The sequence below is a fragment of the Delphinapterus leucas genome, chromosome 9, assembly GCF_059928025.1.
Source record: "Delphinapterus leucas isolate spDelLeu-1000000601 "Yukka" chromosome 9, BTC_Dleu_Yukka2, whole genome shotgun sequence".
NCBI lineage: Eukaryota > Metazoa > Chordata > Mammalia > Artiodactyla > Monodontidae > Delphinapterus > Delphinapterus leucas.
The window spans coordinates 55,588,502-55,606,396 of record NC_143137.1 but is presented as its reverse complement, the minus strand read 5'-3'; the positions used below and the strand labels follow the sequence as shown (position 1 = coordinate 55,606,396).

Sequence of the window (17,895 nt, the reverse complement as noted above, 5' to 3'; positions counted from 1 at the left end):
CTACCGATGCAGGGGACGCGGGTTCGTGCCCCGGTCCGGGAAGATCCCACATGCCGCGGAGCGGCTGGGCCCGTGAGCCACGGCTGCTGAGCCTGCGCGTCCGGAGCCTGTGCTCCGCAACGGGAGAGGCCACAACAGTGAGAGGCCTGTGTACCGCAAAAACAAACAAACAAACAAACAAAAAACTAAAAAAAAAGACATAGGAAACAGATATCATTCCCAACAGTAACAGAGCTATATCACATTATTAAATAGGAAGATTCAACGTCATAAATACATCACTTCTTTCCCAAATTAATTTACAAATTCAATTCTTATTGAAATACAAGATATTATGTGGAACTTGACACGCTTATCCTGAAATTGATCTGGCAATGTAAACGATTGAAAATAACCACTATGGTTTTGAAGAAAAATGGTAATAAGGTGAGAGCACTTTCTCTACCAGATATCGTTTTATTATAAAATTATAATCATAAAAAAACATGTAGTATTGATGCAAACTTACACAAGTAGATAAAAGGAATAGAATTGAAAGTCCAGAAACAGCTTCCACACATATATGAAGTATGATTGAGGCAACATTAGAAATCAGTGAAGAAAGGACTTATTATTCAATAAAGTGTTGGAAATAATTGACTAGACATATGAGAAAAAAATTAAATAAGATACTTTTCCTCAAAGCATACACAAAATTATTTCCATATAGATTAAAGAACCAACTGTAAAAGGCAAAGCATAAAATGTTTTAGATGCTGGGTATCTTTCATCTGCACCTTATATCAGTCTTTGCTGCATACCACTTCTATTTATTTATTTTTGACCATGCCACGCAGCTTGTGGGATCTTAGTTCCCTGACCAGGGATTGAACCCAGGCCCTTGGCAGTGAGAGCGTGGAGTCCCAACCACTGGACCGCCAGGGAATTCCCTGAATAACACTTTATTAAGCTCACAATTCTGGGTTAGCCACTTGGGGTTGGCTCAGCTGGACAGGTCTTCTGATGACTGTGGCTGGGCTCACTCACGCATCTGTGGTCAGCTGCCAGTCAGCTGGGTCACTGCTTCTGAGTGTTGGCTGGCTAACGGCTGGGGTGACAAGTTAAATGTCCTTCATCACCCAGTAGTCTAGCCCAGACTACTTCACGTAGGTAAGGGTCTCAATAACTGTTGACAGGACAGTTGTATAAGCCCCAACGTCTTTCAAAACTCTGCTGGCATCATGTTTGCTAATGCTCCATTGGCCAAAATAAGTCACATGGCCAAGCTGAGATACAAGAGGTGGGGAAATATTGATTCTAACTCTTGGAGGAAATACAGAGATAGGCAACATTTGTGGCCATTTTGTAATTTCTGATTCTGCTTTCTGCCCCAGGGGCTGAACCATATGGACTGCATCAAGTGTGTCTCATGCTCTTTGGCTTCCATTTGGGTTCAGCAAATGGGGAACTGCAGCAGAAGATAAGAGGAATGGAGGAGAGTGAGATTGAGGATTTATTCCCTTGGCTCTCTTGCTGCAGCACATTGCTGCAGACTGACTGGTTCCTCCATCCAAAGGCCCAGCTCCAGTCAGGTGGCCTTTCTACACAGTGCACTATCTGGGTTCTATTTTTCTATCTATCCGTCTATCTACCTATCTATCTATCCATCCATCTACCTACCTATCTACCTACCTACCTACCATCTATCTATCTATATCTTTCTCTCTCCTAGAGTACAACGCTATCCTTTGTGGTTTCCCTACACTCTACCCACACCTTTGAAAATAAGTTCTCTGTTAAATTTTCCTCAAATTACTCAATTTGAATGGATCATGTCTTTCCTGTGGGACCCCGACTGATATAGAAGTAAATATTTAAGAATTTCTTAAATGAGGCACAAAAAGCAAAAACTATAAAATTAAAATATGACAAAACACATTGTGGAAACAGAGAATTCTAGACCCAAATACTCTGACTCAGCCATAGTTGAAATTACAGTTAAAGCCATAAGCCATACATTTTGAGAAATTTTGAGTGGAGATCATTTGGACACAGATTTTTTAAACAAGCTTTAATACTCAGTTAAAGCAAAATCTAAAAGTGTATTGATTAAATCCCGGTCCAGTCTGGTGTGGTTACAGTTCTACTAAAGTTAGATCTACACATGGAAATAATATAATTTATTTAATATGCCTACTATTATGGACATTTATGTTATAGCCAATCCATTACTATTACAAACAATGCTTTTTGTGTCCACTTAAGAATTCATTCTCTATCCTAATGTCATGAAGATATCCTCCTAATATCGTCTACTTGAAGTCTTATTGTTTTACTTTTCACATTTAAATCTATAGTCCACCTAAAATTGATTTTTGTGGATGGCAAGATAAGGGTCAAAAACCTTTTTCTTTCTATATGGATTCCCAGTTGACCCAGAATCAAAAGCTATTCTTTCCCCATTGTTCTTAATGCCATCTTTGTCATAGATGAAGGTCCATATATGCATGGGTCCCATTCTTTTAATGTCAACCTTTTTGTGGTTTTATGCTTTAGAGTTATCTTTCATAAATAGCACTTAGGTTTTCTTTCTTGTTTTGTTTTTTTACAAATTGGTTATTTATTCCATTCACATTTATTTTGATTATCAACATATTTAGACTGGATACCCATTTCTACGTTGATCATGACTTTCACCATAGTTGCTAGGAAGTCTTGTCATTCCTTTGTAAGTGTTCCCTCCCTACTCTCTGACTGCTCTCATGATATTTTCATTGTTTATAATGTTCTATAGTTTCAGGGTAAAACTTTTTATTTATTCTGCTTTGGATATGCTGTACATCATGGATCTGTGGATTCATATTTTTCATCAGTCCTGGAACATTCATAGCCATTATTTTTTAAAATATTGCTTTTGGTTTATTGTCTCTACTTTCTCCTTTCGAAACTCTAATTAGACATGTTGGCCTATTACATTATATTTTCCACGTGCTGCTTTACACTTTCCATCTCCTTATCTCTCTTTACTACATTCTGGATATATCTTTCATATTTTCTAGTTCACTAATTGTCCAGTTGCTCTAGCATCATTATTGAAAAGACCATTTTTTCCCAATGCTCCAAAGTCCCATCTTTTTCATAAATCAAGTATCCATATGCCATAATCAAATGTCTGTTTCTGGGACTTGTATATATTCTACTGATCTACTTGTATATTCTATCTTTTTTTTTGGCTGCATTGGGTCTTCTTGCTGCGCACGGGCTTTCTCTAGTTGCGGTGCACGGGCTTCTCATTGTGGTGGCTTCTCTTGTTGTGGAGCATGGACTCTAGGTGTGCAGGCTTCAGTAGTTGTTGCACATGGGCTCAGTAGCTGTGGCTCACAGGCTCTAGAGTGCAGGCTCAGTAGTTGCAGTGCCTGGGCTTAGTTGCTCCACGGCATGTGGGATCTTCCCAGACCAGGGATTGAACTCATGTCCCCTGCATTGGCATGCAGATTCTTAACCACTGAGCCACCAGGGAAGTCCCTACTTGTATATTCTTGTACCAATACCATATCACCTTAATTACTGTAGCTTCATAATAAGGCTTGATATCCAACAAGCAATTTCTCCAACCTGCATTTCCTTCTTTAAGAGTATCATGACTATTCTTGGCCCTTTGTCCAAGTACTTTTAAGAATCAGCTTGTCAAGTTCCACAAAAAGAAAGTTAGGATTTTGATTAGAATTTTATTCATTTTATAGATCAATTTGAAAAAAAATGCTCCATTTATTTAGGTTTTGTCCAATTTATCTCATCACATTTTGTAGTTACATTAAGTAGTATTTTTTTTGTAGAAGTCTTACACATTTTTTTTAGATTTATTCCTATGTACTTGATATTTCTGGATCATAAACGATACCTCTGTAAACTTTCATTTCTAACTCCTTTTTGTTGGCATAAGAAACGAAATTGATTTTTTTTTCTTTTTTTTTGCGGTATGCGGGCCCCTCACTGCTGTGGCCTCTCCCATTGTGGAGCACAGGTTCCAGACGTGCAGGCTCAGCGGCCATGGCTCACGGGACCAGCCGCTCCGCGGCATGTGGGATCTTCCCGAACCGGGGCACAAACCCGTGTCCCCTGCATCGGCAGGCGGACTCTCAACCATTGCACCACCAGGGAAGCACTGAAATTGATTTTTGTATGTTGAGCTTGTATTCATCAACATTACTTTATGTTCTTATCAATTCTAATAATTTATCTGTACATGATCTTGGATTTTCTACATATATAATTATATGTAACTAATGACTTTTATTTCTTCTTTTATAATCACTATACAGTTTTTCTTTGCCTCATGACACTGGCCAAGATCTCCAGTACAATGTTGAATAGAAGTGATGATAGAGGGCAACATTTTCTTGCTTACAATATCAAAGGGAAGTTTTTACTGTTTCAGCACTAGGTACGACATTTATTGTAGATTTTTTATTGACACTGTTTAGCAGATTAAGGAAATTCTCATGTATTCCTAGTTTGCTAAAAGTTTTCTTTAAAGTTATGAAAAATGTTGCAATTTATCAAGTGATTTGGCATCTATTGAAATGATAATATGGTTTTTATCTTTTAATATCTTAATGTGGTAAAATAAATTTTCTCATGTTAAAATCAAACCTTGTATTTCTGGGACAAAGGCAAATTAATCACAAAATAGTCATCTTCTGGGCTTCCCTGGTGGCGCAGTAGTTGAGAATCTGCCTGCCAATGCAGGGGACACGGGTTCGAGCCCTGGTCTGGGAAGATCCCACATGCTGCGGAGCAACTGGGCCCGTGAGCCACAATTACTGAGCCTGCGCGTCTGGAGCCTGTGCTCCGCAAGAAGAGAGGCTGCGATAGTGAGAGGCCCGCGCACCGCAATGAAGAGTGGCCCCCGCTCGCCGCAACTAGAGAAAGCCCTTGCACAGAAACGAAGACCCAACACAGCCATAAATAAATTAATTAATTAAAAAAAAACAGTAATATAAAAAAATTCATCTTCTTATATATGCTAGTTTTTAAAATATATAGAACAGTTTTATAATGTGTAGAATTTTTGCATTTTTGCCTTGAGTAAAATTGACCTGTAATTTTCTTATTCATATTGTCTTCTTTAGGTGTTGATATCAAGGTTAGTCTCATAAAACATGTTGAAAACTGTTCCTTCTTTTTCTGTTCTCTTGGAGAGTTTATGAAATTTTGAAACCATACCAGTTTAATAGAAAGAATTTAGGAGGGAGACTAAGGTGGCAGTGTAGGAGGACATGGAGCTCACCTTCCCCACAAACACATCAAAAATACGCCTACATATGGACCAATTCTCACAGAAAACCAACTGAAAACTGGCAGAAGATCTCCTATATAACCAGACCTGCAATAAAGATCTCCATATAACTGGGTAGGCCCCAAAAAAGAAAGGGCATCCAGTGGAGACTGGTGCCCCTGGGACACATCTGTAAGGAAGAAAAGGTCCACATGAGTGGACTCTCGCCCTGGGGAGCCCGCTTGCCTGCTGGGAAATCTGCTGAGACAGACAGAAGGGCTGGAGAAGCCTAGACTCTCACGAGGAGTGCCCACATGCTGGTGTGCTAACCATCAGGGAGGAGAGAGACTTGCTCTGGTGGCTATCAACTTGCTACATTTCCCAATCCAAAGAGGTGAATACCCTGGCCCCATTCACTCCACACCACAGGCTGGTGCGAGATCAGGGCAAAGATTCAGTCTAGCTACACAGAGACAGACTGAGGCACCTGAAATGTGATCTGGGCAGAACTGCAGAGACCATTGTCAGCACACACTTGAGGGCTGTGGGTGAAACTGGGAAGACATTGTCAGCTTGTACACCAGGTGGTGCCAAGAACATGCAGTGGCTAAGAACTTAATCTTGGGCAGACAGGTCCTGGGAGAAGACTGCCACAGAGGCAGTCCAGATCCCAGGAGGCAGCACAGCCACCTCAATTCCTGCAGCCACAACACCCTGACCCCAGCCCCAGGCTATTGCACACCACAGCCTTGCACTAGATTCGGGATGAACACAACAGAGAAAGGGATGCGATCTTGGGCTGCTTCTGAGTGGAAATGCAGATGCCTACACAGGCAGCACACAGGTCTGCTGTGACAGCATGGGCCTCACTTGCTTCAGCAATCATCTCCTTTGGTGCAAGGCATGCACCCAACGGCAACGGAGCCTGATCAAACCCAACCTTCAGGGCTTCTACTCCAACAACTGGGGAGCAGATCCCACCCCCAATAGGGTAGTGACAACCACAGAGCAAAGAGGAAGCCCCACTTCACATCCAGTACAGCCTCTAGACACCACAACATCAATCATAACCCCTTATCAAGGGGATAACAGCCAGCATACTCTGAAGAAAGACGTGGCTGTTATGTATACCAAAACCAATCCTTGCACCAAAAATATTGGAAACGCACAGTCTTCACAGGGATGATCCCACATAAAAACACCCCTTCAAGACCACAGTAGATAACTGTTTCTCCTAAATTCATAGAGACATAGAAAGTTAAGTAAAATGAAAAAGCAGAGGAACTACTTTTAATAAAAAGAACAAGAGAAGTCCCCTGAAATATAAAAACAATGGAACAGACCTCATTAGTCTACCAGACCCTGAGTTCAAAAAGGAGATAATAAAAATGCTAAAGTAATTAAAAGGAGATAATAAAAATGCTAAAGTAATTAAGAGAGATTATCGATAAAAATGAAGATAACTGTAACAAGGAATTAGAACTATAAAGGTGAATCAATCAAAATTAGACAATTCAATTGCCGAGATAAAAACTAACCTAGAAGCAATGAATAGCACTAAATGAAATGAAAGAACAAATAAGTGATCTGGAAGAGAGAATAATGGAAATCACAAAGTCAGAACAGCAGACAGAAAGACAAATGAAAAAAAAATGATAGCAACATATGGAATCTATGGGATAATATAAAGCATGCCCACCTATGCATAATAGGGGTTCCAGAAGGAAAAGAGACAAAAAGGGGGATCGAAAATGTATTTGGAGAAATTATGGCTGAAAAATTCCCAAACCTAAGGAAGGAAACAGATATTCAAGTACAGGAAACCCAGAGGATCCCAAATAAGATGAACCCAAACAGATCCACAGCAAGACACATCATAATTAAAATGGCAAAAGTTAAAGATAGGATTCTAAAGGCAGCAAAAGAAAACAAAGAGTAAGTTACAAGGGAATCCCCATAAGGCTGTCAACTGATTTCTCTGCAGAAACTTTGCAGGCCAGAAGGGAGTGGTGTGATGTATTCAAAGTCCTGAAAGGGAAAACCTGAAAACTAGAATGCTCTATCCAGCAAGAATATCATTTAGCATAGAAGACAAGATAAAAAATTTCTCAGATAAGCTAAAACTAAAAGAATTCAGCAATACTAAACCTACCCTAAAAGAAATATTGAAGGGTCTTTTCTAAACAGAAAAGGATCTATAGGAAATGGAAAACCATATAGGAAAGGCCAATGTATAAAAGAATTGAAGATCACTTAAATAAGCCAGTACATAGCTCAAAAAAATAATCAAAAATTTTGCAAAAGCGATGATAACTATTACAATTAACAGCAAAAGGATAAGCATGAAGATGTGAAACAGGACATCAAAATTGCAAAATGTGGGGGAGAGGAGTATAAAAATATAGATCTTTTAGAATGTGTTTGAATTTGTATGACTATCAGTTTAAAGCAAGTAGATACAGTCATGGGTCAACATACTTGAAAACTAGAGTAACCACAAATCAAAAACATACAACAGATTCACAAAAAGCAAAAAGAAAGGAATTCAAGCATACTGCAAAAGAAAATCATCAAACCACAAAAGGAAAAACAAAAAGAAGAAGAAATGAACAAAGAAGAACTACAAAAACAACTGGAAAACAAGGTTTAAAATGGCAATACCATTTTACATACCTATCAATAGTTACTTTAAGTGTCAATGAACTAAATGATCCAGTCAAATGACATACAGTAGCAGACTGGATTAAGAAAACCAAGAATCTACAATATGCTGCCAACAAGAGACTCACTTCAGGGCAAAAGACACACACAGAATGAAGGTGAGGGGATGGAAAAATATATTTCATGCAAATAGAAATGACAAGAAAGCAGAGGTAGCAATACTCAAATTAGACAAAACAGACTTTAAACCAAAGGCCATAAAGACAAATAAGTACATTATATAAAGATAAAGGGATTAATACAACAAGAGTATATTACATTCATTAACATATATGCACCCAATATAGGAGCACCTAAATATCTAAAACAACTAACAGACATAAAGGGAGAAACTGACAGTACTACATTAATAGTAGAAATAATTGAAATTATAATTGAAATTATTTCAATTATTTAAGAAGTTAGAATTATTTCATCTTTTCTGACCACAACCATATGAAACTAGAAATCAACCACAGAAAGAAAAACGAGAAAAGAATGAACACATGGAAACTAAACAACATGCTACTAAAGAAAACAATGAGTCAACGATGAAATCAAAGAAGAAATCAGAAAATACCTCAAGACAAACGAAAATGAAAATACAACCTTACAAAATCTCTGAGATGCAGCAAAAGCAGTTCTAAGAGGGGAGTTCATAGTGATACACACCTTCCTCAAGAAATAAGAAAAATCTCAAATAAACACTTAACCTATCACCTAAAAGAATTAGAAAAAGAAGAAAAAACAAAACCCAAATTCAGCAGAAGAAAGGGAATAATAAAGATCACAGAGGAAATAAATACAATAGAGATTAAAAGAAACAACAGAAAAGATCAATAAAAGCAAGAACTTTTTTTGAAAACATAAACAAAATTGACAAACTTCAAGCCAGGCTTACCAAGAAGAAAAGAGATAGGACCCAAATTAACAAAATAAGAAATGAAAGAGAAGAAATAACAACTGAAACTACAGAAATACAAAAAAAAATCATAATACTATGAACAGTTATATGCTAGGACAACCTAGAAGAAATGGACAAGCTTGCCAAAACTGGGTCAAGAAGAAACAGTTAATTTGAACAGAGCAATCACTAGAAGTGAAACAGAATCTTTAATGAAATTCCCTGCAAACAAAAGTCCAGGACTGGACAGCTTCACTGGGGAATTCTACCACACATACAAAGAAGAACTTATACTGATCCTCTCAAAGTACTCTAAAAAATTGAAGAGGAGGGAACATTACCAAATTCATTCCACGAAATCACTATCACCCTTATAACAAAACTAGACAAAGACACTACAAAAAACGAAAATTACAGGTCAATATATTTGATGAGTATAGATGCAAAAATCATCAACTAAATATTGGCAAACTGAATCCAACAATACATAAAAAGGATCATACACCATGATCAGGTTGGATTCATACCAGGGTCGCAAGGATGGTTCAACATGTGTAAATCAATCAATGTGATACACCACATCAACAAAAGAAAAAACAAAAATCACACGATCATCTCAATAGATGCAGAAAAAGCATTTGACAAAATTCAACATCCATTCATGAAAAAAACTCTTACCAAAGTGGGTATAGAGGGAACATATCTCAACATAATAAAAACAATATATGACAAACGTACAGTCAACATTATATTCAGCAATGAAAAGCTGAAAGCCTTCACACTAAATTCAGAAACTAGATAAGGATACCCAATATCACCACTTCTATTTAACATAGTATTGGAAGAACTAGCCCCAGGAATTAGGTACTAAAAAGAAATAAAAGGTATATGAATTGGAAAGGAAGAGGTAAAGCTGTCACTATTTGCAGATGACATGATACTCTATATAGAGAACCCTAAAATCTCCAAACAAAAACTATTAGAACTAATCCATGAATTCAACAAGGGAGCAGGATACAAGATTAATATACATAAATCCGTTGCATTTCTTTACACTAACAATAAAATACCAGAAAGAGAAAGTAAAAAAACAATCCTGTTTAAAATCGATTAAAAAAAATTACCTACAAATAAACTTAACCAAGGAGGTTAAAGACCTATACACTGAAAACTATAAGACATTGATAAAAGAAATTGAAGATAAGTCAAAGAAATGGAAGGATATCCGATGCTCTTGGATTGGAAAAATTAATATTGTTAATATGGCCATAATACCCAAAGCAATCTAGATTCAATGTGATCCCTATCAAAATACACATGACATTTTTCAAAGAACTAGAACAAATAATCGAAAATTTTATATGCAACCACAAAAGACCTAGAATTGCCAGAGCAATCCTGATTAAAAAGAACAAAGCTGGAGGCATAACTCTTCCAGACTTCAGACTATACTACAAAGATACAGTAATCAAAACAGCATGGTATTGGCACAGAAACAGACATATGGATCAATGGAACAGAACTGAGAGCCCCAAAACAAACCCACATACCTATAGTCCATTAATCTACTACAAAGGAGATAAGAATATACCAAGGAGAAAAGACACTTTAACAAGTGGTGTTGGGAAAGCTGGACAGCTACATGTAAATCAATGAAATTAGAACACTCCCTCATACCATATACAAAAATAAACTCAAAATGGTTTAAAGACCTAAATATAAGACATGACACCCTAAAACTCCTAGAAGAGAACATAGGCAAGACATCCTGACATAAAGTGTAGCAATATTTTCTTAGATCAATATCCCAAGGCAAAAGAAATAAAAGCAAAAATAAACAAATAGGACCTAATCTAACTAAAAAGCTTTTGCAAAGCATAGGAAACCATCAGCAAAATGAAAAGACAACCTACAGAATGCGAGAAAATATTTGAGAATAATGTAATGGACAATGGGTTAATATCCAAAATATACAAACAGTTCATATAACTCAACATTGAAAAAATAAGTAAAAACAAACAACCCGGGCTTCCCTGGTGGCGCAGTGGTTGAGAGTCCGCCTGCCGATGCAGGGGACACGGGTTCGTGCCCTGGTCCGGGAAGATCCCACATGCCGTGGAGCAACTAGGCCCGTGAGCCATGGCCCGTGAGCCATGGCCGCTGAGCCTGCACGTCCAGAGTCTGAGCGTCCGGAGTCTGCGCGTCCAGAGCCTGTGCTCCACAACGGGAGAGGCCACAACAGTGAGAGGCCCGTGTACCGCAAAACAAAACAAAACAAAACAAACCAAAACAACCCAATCAAAAAATCAGCAGAAGACCTAAATAGACATTTATCCATAGAAGACATACAGGTGCATGGAAAGATGCTCAACATCTCTAATTATTAGAGAAATGCAAGTCAAAACCATGATGAGGTAGCACCTCACACCAGTCAGAATGGCTATCAACCAAATGTCTACAAATAATAAATGCTGGAGAGGATATGGAGAAAAGGGAACCCCTCTACATTGTTGGTGGGAATGTAAATTGGTGCAGTCACTATGGAAAACAGTATAGAGGTGCCTTAAAAAACTGAAAATAGAGCTACCATATGATCCAGCAATTCCACTCCTGGGTATATACCTGGAAAAGACGAAAACTCTAATTCAAAAAGATACACACACCCCAGTGTTCACAGCAGCACTATTTACAATAGCCAAGATATGCAAACATCCCAAATGCCCATCAACAGATGACTGGCGTAAGAAGATATATATACACAATGGAGTATCACTCAGCCATAAAAATGAATGAAATATTGCCATTTGCAGCAACATCGTTGGACCTAGAAAATATTATGCTTAATGAAGCAAGTCAGATAAAGACAAATATTATATGGTATCACTGATATGTGGAATCTAAAAAAATAATACAAATGAATATGTATACAAAACAGAAATAGACTCACAGACATCATAAACAAACTTATGGTTACTAAAGGGGAAAGGTGGGGGAAGGGATAAATTAGGAGTATGGGATTAACAGATACAAAGTACTATACATAAAACATATAAGCAACATGGATTTACTGTATCACACAGGGAACTATATTCAATATCTTGTAATAACCTATAATGGAAAAAAATCTGAAAAATATAACTGAATCACTTTGCTGTAACCTGAAACTAATACAATATTGTAAATCAACCATATTTCAATAAATAATAATAATAAAAAGAAGGAGCAGTAAATATAGGGAGTTGTGTAGTCAAGTATTGGAGAACTGAAAAGGTAGAGGGGGAACTGCAGTAACATAGAGATAATAAATACAGGAAGTAGCTACCACCCTTAGGGATGATGGAACGAAGGGAAGAGGTTGGGTTATTAAAAACCACAAACTTGGAGGAGGGACCTACAGAGATGGGATCCAGACCTCTGAAGAAGGGTGCTGCCTAGTTGTGCAGGTTCCTCAAGAGTCAAACAAAAGACTTAAAGTCACGCGTTAGTCCTTGAAAAGGTTGTTTTACTTCTACTTTTTATAGAAAGCATCCCCTTCTTTAAGGCATTTTACTTCCACCTATTGGAGAGCTGTCGTAACACACTGAATTTGTTGGGACAAGACGCTTCAATACCATATGTAAACCTACAATATCCACAATGAGAATGGTACTCTCTGCATGTGGCACGGGGGGGGGCCACTGGCTATTCCCTGTCTTCCAAAAATTTGCTGAGTTCTTTCATTCTCTCATGTATCCTTCCTCATTTTCTTTGATCTTTTTTATTCCTTTCTATAATTTTAATGTGGTATCAAGAGTATTGTGATAAATGCATGCAATCAATAAACTATCTTTAGCCAGAAATTATATATAAGTTAATTAGTTATAAATGTATTTTAATAATTATTAAATTACTTATTATAGAATAAAGTTGTATTAAAATTCATTTGTAATTTTAACATCTTTATTATATCTCTTCACATCATTTGTTTTGTAGGTTCAAAGGAAAAAATTAAACATGAAAATTATAATTGAATTGCAATCTTGTATTGGTATAAAACATATCAGCAAAGAAGATGTCTGAAAAGAAGAGTACTTCAGAAGAGCTAGAGGATCTCACTAGTCAATTTAGGAAAGAATCTAGATCACGGTTAGTGGAGAAATCTGGAGTTATTAAAGAAACATCAAACTCTCTAAAGGAAGCTTCTGATGGGACCACTTCCAACCAAATTTGTAAAGTGCGTCCTAGAAAAAATACATTAGGTATATGTGATGATACATCAACATCCTCCTCTGGAAGTAAGTCTAAGAGAAATGAAGAACAAAGGAAAACTCTTCAATTTTCTGAAACAATTGCTACATATGACAGTTTGCAGTCAAAAAGTGAAATTTCACAAAGTTCATCACTATCAGTAACTAAGATGAGTGCTGAATATCAGGCTTTCGTTGACTCCCTAACTCATGAAACATTAGAAAAAATTAGTCCACAACTCTCTGAAGAAAATCAGAAAGGACTTGGCTTAGGATCAGATAAGTTTACAGTTAACCTCAAAGCCAAGGGTTTACAAGAATTCCCTAAGGACATTTTAAAAATCAAGTATGTAAAATATCTCTATTTAGATGAGAATGAAATCAAAAGTTTTAAAGGGGCAGACTCCAGTGAGCTGCTAGGACTTGAAATTCTAACCATGCAAGAAAATGGGTTATCATCACTTCCATCTGAAATTCAGTTACTTCATAATTTAAAGCTATTAAATGTCAGTCACAACCAAATATCACATATCCCTAAAGAAATATCACAGCTTGGGACTATCAGGCAACTGTTTTTAAATAACAATTGCATTGAGGATTTTCCTTCTGGCTTGGAAAGTCTTGGAAACTTGGAAATTTTAAATTTGGCTAAAAATAAGTTAAGACATATACCAGATACTCTGTCTAGTTTGAAAAACTTGAGGGCTCTCAATCTGGAATATAATCAGTTAACAGTATTTCCTAAAGCTCTGTGCTTCCTTCCAATGTTAATTTTACTAAACCTTTCTGGAAACCTGATAAACAGTTTGCCAAAAGAAATTAAGGAACTTAAAAATTTAGAAATACTTTTACTTGACCACAATAAACTTACCTTTTTGGCCGTGGAAATTTTTCAGTTGCTCAAAATGAAAGAACTCCAACTGACAGACAATAAATTGGAAGTTATTTCACACAAAATTGAGAATTTTAGGGAACTTAGGATTCTAATACTTGATAAAAATTTATTGAAAGACATACCAGAGAAAATTTCCCACTGCGTAATGTTGGAATGCCTTAGTCTTAGTGATAATAAGTTAACAGAACTTCCTAAGAACATACATAAGCTTAAAAATTTAAGAAAACTCCATATAAACAGAAATAATATCGTGAAAATACCTGAATATATTTCACATCTTAATAATATGTTCAGCCTAGAATTTTCAGGAAATTTAATCGCAGACTTTCCTATTGAAATAAAAAACTGTAGAAAAATAACTAAAGTTGAATTGAGTTATAATAGAATAATGTATTTTCCACTAGGTTTGTGTGCTTTAGATTCTCTTTATTATTTGGGTTTTAATGGAAATTATATTTCAGAAATACCTGTAGATATATCTTTCAGTAAACAACTGCTTCATTTAGAATTTAATGAAAATAAACTCCTAATATTTTCTGAGCACTTATGTTCTCTTATTCGTCTTGAATACCTTGATCTTGGTAAAAACAAAATAAGGAAAATTCAACCATCTATTTCCAATATGGTATCGCTCCGTGTTCTTATTTTATGCTGTAATAAGTTGGAAACTCTCCCCATAGAAGTGTGTACTTTAGAAAATTTGCAAGTACTTGATCTTTCAGAAAACCAAATACAGACTATTCCTTCAGAGATCTGTAACTTAAAAGGAATCCTGAAATTAAACATCTCAAGCAATCAATTTATATATTTTCCTATTGAACTCTGCCAACTTCAATCACTGGAAGTGCTGAATATAAGCCAGATAAATGGGAGAAAGGTAAGAGATGGATATTTAGGACTTTGTGGGGAAGGCATGACTGAAGGGGATCAGAATCTAAGCTGTAGTGTGTGTGTGTGTGTGTGTGTGTGTGTGTATGTGTGTGTGTGTTTAATTTAGCTGGAATACTTTATTTTGTAAAGCATAGGCTTTTTTTTTTTTTTTGCGGTACGCGGGCCTCTCACTGTTGTGGCCTCTCCCATTGCGGAGCACAGGCTCCGGACGCGCAGGCTCAACGGCCATGGCTCACGGGCCCAGCCGCTCTGCGGCATGTGGGATCTTCCCGGACCGGGGCACGAACCCGTGTCCCCTGCATCGGCAGGCAGACTCTCAACCAGTGCGCCACCAGGGAAGCCCTAGGCTTTTTTTTAAACCTCAAATGCCGCTTACAAATAAACTTTTCAACACAAGAGTTTTATAGGAAAATATTTCATTAAAATGAGATCCCAAGTAATTAAAGCTGACAATTTTATAGACTTATTTTTATTTCAGTTTAACTGTGAAAGGAGTTTTAAAGTTATGGATGTAATATAATTTAGAACTAAATTTTAATCTCCTTGAAGTTAGGGATTGTCTGTTATGCTTCTTTTATATATAGAACAACACTGAGCACAATACCCAGTATTCACCTTGTTGTTTGATTATTTCTGAGGGGCCCATATATTCAAAACTCTTTTGTTCACTCATAGAACTGCCTTTATTTCAAACGCCACTTGTGATGGCCTTAGTTTTTCTGACGATGCATATTTTTTCTTTGCCTTAGCACAGTATCTTAATTCCTGTTACTTTGCAATACTTTTCATACTAGGAATTTTCATTTGAGGCTATATTGCCAAACTGTGTGTGTCCATTATAAAGAAATTTACTGAGCACTTACTCAAAATGCATCATGACTGGGAGCATGTATACAAAAAGGATAAAACATATATCATGTCATTTAAAAATCCAAGAAGAACACACAAGGGACTAATAAAAAGTAATGTTAATGAGAGTAGGAGTAAAGAGATCAAATATGGAAGAGAACAGTTTAGAAAGACTTCAGGGCAGAGAAGAAATCAAAGCAGGGTAAGCTTTAGGGATGGAAGAAAGGGATAAGGTGGCAACGAACACTGAGTGTTGCGAGAGTGAGGAAAGTGGTTAGCAAGCCACAGGGTTGAATTGGTAGCACTGGTCAGACTGGGGAAATACCTGCATGCTACACAATTTGTTGTGGGTTTTATTAAGCAAGGGAATCACAAAGACTTTGTGACATAATGAAAATATATCTTTTTTAGGACAAAAATCTCTCCTTCCATTTTATTTTATTAAAAGTTTTAGTCATAGAAATATTTATTAAAAATATAATTGTTTAACCTTTGTTACAGTTAACAAGACTTCCGGAAGAGCTGTCTAATATGACTCAACTTAAAGGACTTGATATCTCAAATAATGCAATCAGAGAGATGCCAAGAAATATAGGGGAGCTGAGAGGTTTGGTTAGTTTAAATGCATACAACAATCAAATAAGATATCTGCCACCATCTTTTCTATCTTTAAATGCTCTCCAGCAACTAAACTTGAGTGGTGAGTGTCAAGAATAACCAATAAGCATAATAAATTGAGTTTTGGTTTCTAGGTTGCAAATTTTGCTGACAAGACAGAATGGCAAACAGTCAACATCATGTATTAAGTGCCAATAGGAAGGAAATGGCTAGTGCAGGTACAGAAAATGAGAGCAAACCATAAGGTCCAGTTCCTTCCCTAAAATAGGTTATAATCCAGCTGGGGAACCTGCACACATTTTCACTTCTTTTCTGTTTTCTCTGCCTGTACCCCATCATTCATTATTTCTTCCCTTTGTGAACCTGACCTCATCTCTCTCTCTTCACACACCTACCTACACAACCTTAGGTCAGCATTTTCTCTATTTTCCTTCTCTGCTGGCTCCCCGATCCCACTCCTACACCCTACAATACTCTAATACCTTACACTCTTTTACAAAGTAAATCACTTCAATAACAACAACAACAAAAAGTAAATCACTCACTCTAAAAATATCAGAATTCCCAAAGCTAGACTAGTATTTTTCTTAATAATTTTTATTATGAAATATTTCAAACTTACAGAAAAATAATAAACACCTATGTACTTACTCTCAGGTATAAGGAATGCTAACATTTTGTGTTATTTACTTGAGATATTTTTGATTAAGAAATAAAATAGAATTGAAACTTTTTTTGTACTTCTCCCCAAACTAGAAGTAACCAGTGTACTGAAATTGATGTATATCTTTTTTTTTTTGTGGTACGCGGCCTCTTACTGTTGTGGCCTCTCCCGTTGCGGAGCACAGGCTCCGGACGCGCAGGCTCAGCGGCCACAGCTCACGGGCCCAGCCGCTCCGTGGCCTGTGGGATCTTCCCGGACCGGGGCACGAACCCGTGTCCCCTGCATCGGCAGGCGGACTCTCAACCACTGCACCACCAGGGAAGCCCGATGTATATCTTTTAAAAATAGAAGTGAAACTTCTTTTGTACTTCTCCCCAAACTAGAAGTAACCAATGTACTGAAATTGATGTATATCTTTTTTCTATCCATGTTTTTATACATATATATATCCATAACAAAGTAACATTATTTAGAGTTTTAAATTTTATTATATCTTATCATACTATATGGTATGTAATTTACAATTCTGTAACTTGCTTTTTCACTTGTCATATTTCTAAAGTTAATCCATGTCAATGTATACATAGACCTATTTCATTCATTTTAAATGTTGCATAATATGTATAATATTCAATTACATGGTTAAACAACAATTAATCCATTATCCTGTTGATAGACAATTAGGTTGTTTCCAACTTGTTTGCTACTATAAATATCCCTGTACATGTTCCTAGTATACATCTGCTTGAGTTTTTCGAAGTGCATATAGCTATAAGTAGAATCACTGGATCAGAGGTTATGTACATCTTCAATTTTACCAGATATGAGGAAATTTATGCCCATAGTGGTTGTACCAGCTAATCTCATAAACAGCTGGGTTTCTAAAATTAT

At 36.8% G+C, this 17,895-nt stretch overlaps 1 protein-coding gene and 1 pseudogene across 1 annotated transcript in view; one reads left to right on the top strand and one right to left on the bottom strand.

Annotated features, from left to right (window-relative positions):
* Nucleotides 1-603: 603 nt before the first annotated feature.
* LOC149748411 (S100P-binding protein pseudogene) overlaps nt 604-17,895 on the bottom strand; it is a 34,137-nt pseudogene continuing 16,845 nt past the window's right edge.
* LRRD1 (leucine rich repeats and death domain containing 1) overlaps nt 12,838-17,895 on the top strand; it is a 14,728-nt gene continuing 9,670 nt past the window's right edge. Inside the window, exons 1-2 of the mRNA XM_022585637.3 lie at nt 12,838-14,859; nt 16,224-16,422. Of these exons, the coding sequence (XP_022441345.2) occupies nt 12,913-14,859; nt 16,224-16,422 (2,146 nt within the window). The 5' untranslated portion in view covers nt 12,838-12,912. The remainder of the gene's footprint in view (nt 14,860-16,223; nt 16,423-17,895) is intronic.